The sequence below is a fragment of the Propithecus coquereli genome, unplaced genomic scaffold, assembly GCF_000956105.1.
Source record: "Propithecus coquereli isolate 6110/MARCELLA unplaced genomic scaffold, Pcoq_1.0 Scaffold295, whole genome shotgun sequence".
Classification (NCBI taxonomy): domain Eukaryota; kingdom Metazoa; phylum Chordata; class Mammalia; order Primates; family Indriidae; genus Propithecus; species Propithecus coquereli.
Genome location: NW_012148563.1, coordinates 3,602,317 through 3,604,026, shown reverse-complemented (window position 1 = coordinate 3,604,026; position 1,710 = coordinate 3,602,317). Strand labels below are relative to the sequence as shown.

Below are 1,710 nucleotides of genomic sequence, written 5' to 3'. Positions count from 1 at the left end.
ATAAAAATCCAATTGATTTTTATATCTAAAAACTTTGTTAAATTTTGTCCTGAGCTCTAATAATCTAGCTATAGACTCCTTTGAGTTTTTTATGTGGCTAGCCAAATCACCAGGAGGTGACCCTTGCGCCTTCCTTCCCAGTAAGGAAATGAGACACGGAGTGTTACTGAAACCATGACGCCCATGAATAGAAACCATGATGCCCACCACAGTGTCTTTGAGCATGTTCTATCAGTTTTAAAATGAGTACGTTTGAAATGGGTCAAGCCTCAAACTCTTAAGGCAAACAAATTAGCAGGGATTCAAAGGAATGATTCCAGGGCAAAAATGAAGGGGCTCTCTTTGTTGAAACAGCAATGTAAAGCAAGTTACTTTACACATTATATTACAAATATCCCATCAGCCACTTGGAATTTTCTTATAGGATAAACATTGACTAAATATCTCAAGCTAATTTGCAATATAGCAAAACCTGCATTACTCTTTCTTTAAAAAGAAAACAATATCAAGAGGAAACCACCTTCTACATTTATTACAACTTACAACCATAAGAACATGAGTCTATTTAGAAAGCTTACCTCAGTGCCCCCAGAAGTGAAGATTATGTCTTGGGGTGCCCCACCTACCATCTTCGCCAGGCTTTCCCGAGCGGCGTTTATAATATCCTTGGCCTTTCTACCTTGAGGGACCAAAAAAGGAAATTCATTAACATTGCTTCACCAAGTCCAACTGACACATTTAAACGAACAACCACACACAAAGGAGTAAAACATCTGAGTGGGCAATTCTAAGACGAAACATGTCCCATTAATGTGAACACTACAACATGCTACAACCTAGAAATAACTCAGCAAAGGAGCAGCAGTAAGACATTAGCAAGTCAGTGAAAACTGCTGAAATTTAAGTAACTTAGATCCAGCAACAAATACGGGAGGATGCCTGGGAACCCTGCAGTTCCCTGAGACATGCTTTCTTCTTACCGGGTGCTAGAGGAGAGGGAAGCTGTGGCCATCTGCCTTGCTTCCCAGTCATCAAGACAGGAGAGTGAAAGGGTGGAATAATTTGCTTAAGATCACACTGCAAAACAACAAAAATAAGCAAAAACAGAACTTCATAACTCCTCAACACAAATTCCAATGCCATACCTCACATCGCAGGTCACCCTAGGTACTACCTGAACTCAGAAGGTTACTGTCTCAGGGACATATCTGCTTTCAAATAGGGGCTCTACATCCCAGCTATTACCAGTTTCATTGGCTAATAGGAAAACACAGGAACCATACTTCATGTGGTAGAGAGAGAAACGCCCTGGGATGGGAATTCTGAAAAATTTGGTGACCATTCTTAGTGTATAGACAGACCAGTAGTCTCCAAACTTTTTTGACTATTTAGTCTTTTTTTCTTTTTTTTTGAGACAGAGTCTTGCTCTGTCACCCCAGATAGATCCCATCAGCCTAGCTCACAGTAACACCAAACACCTTGGCTCTAGCGATCCTCCTGCCTCAGCCTCCCAAGTAGCTGGGACTGCAGACGCGCACCACCACGCCTGGATAATTTTTTCTATTTTTAGTAGAGACAGGGTCTCACTCTTGCTCAGGCTAGTCTTGAACTCCTGACCTCAAGCGATCCTCCCACCTCGGCCTCCCAGAGTGCTAGGATTACAGGCGTGAGCCACCTAGCGCTGCTGACAGTTCAGTCCTATTTGTAAAA

General features: G+C 42.1%; 1 protein-coding gene across 1 annotated transcript in view; it reads right to left on the bottom strand.

The window, feature by feature from the left end:
• Window positions 1-1,710, bottom strand: part of SCLY (selenocysteine lyase) — a 39,700-nt gene that overhangs the window by 26,317 nt on the left and 11,673 nt on the right. Inside the window, exons 3-4 of the mRNA XM_012648823.1 lie at window positions 981-1,145; window positions 579-679 (exon numbers count right to left, since the gene is read on the bottom strand). Of these exons, the coding sequence (XP_012504277.1) occupies window positions 579-679; window positions 981-1,145 (266 nt within the window). The remainder of the gene's footprint in view (window positions 1-578; window positions 680-980; window positions 1,146-1,710) is intronic.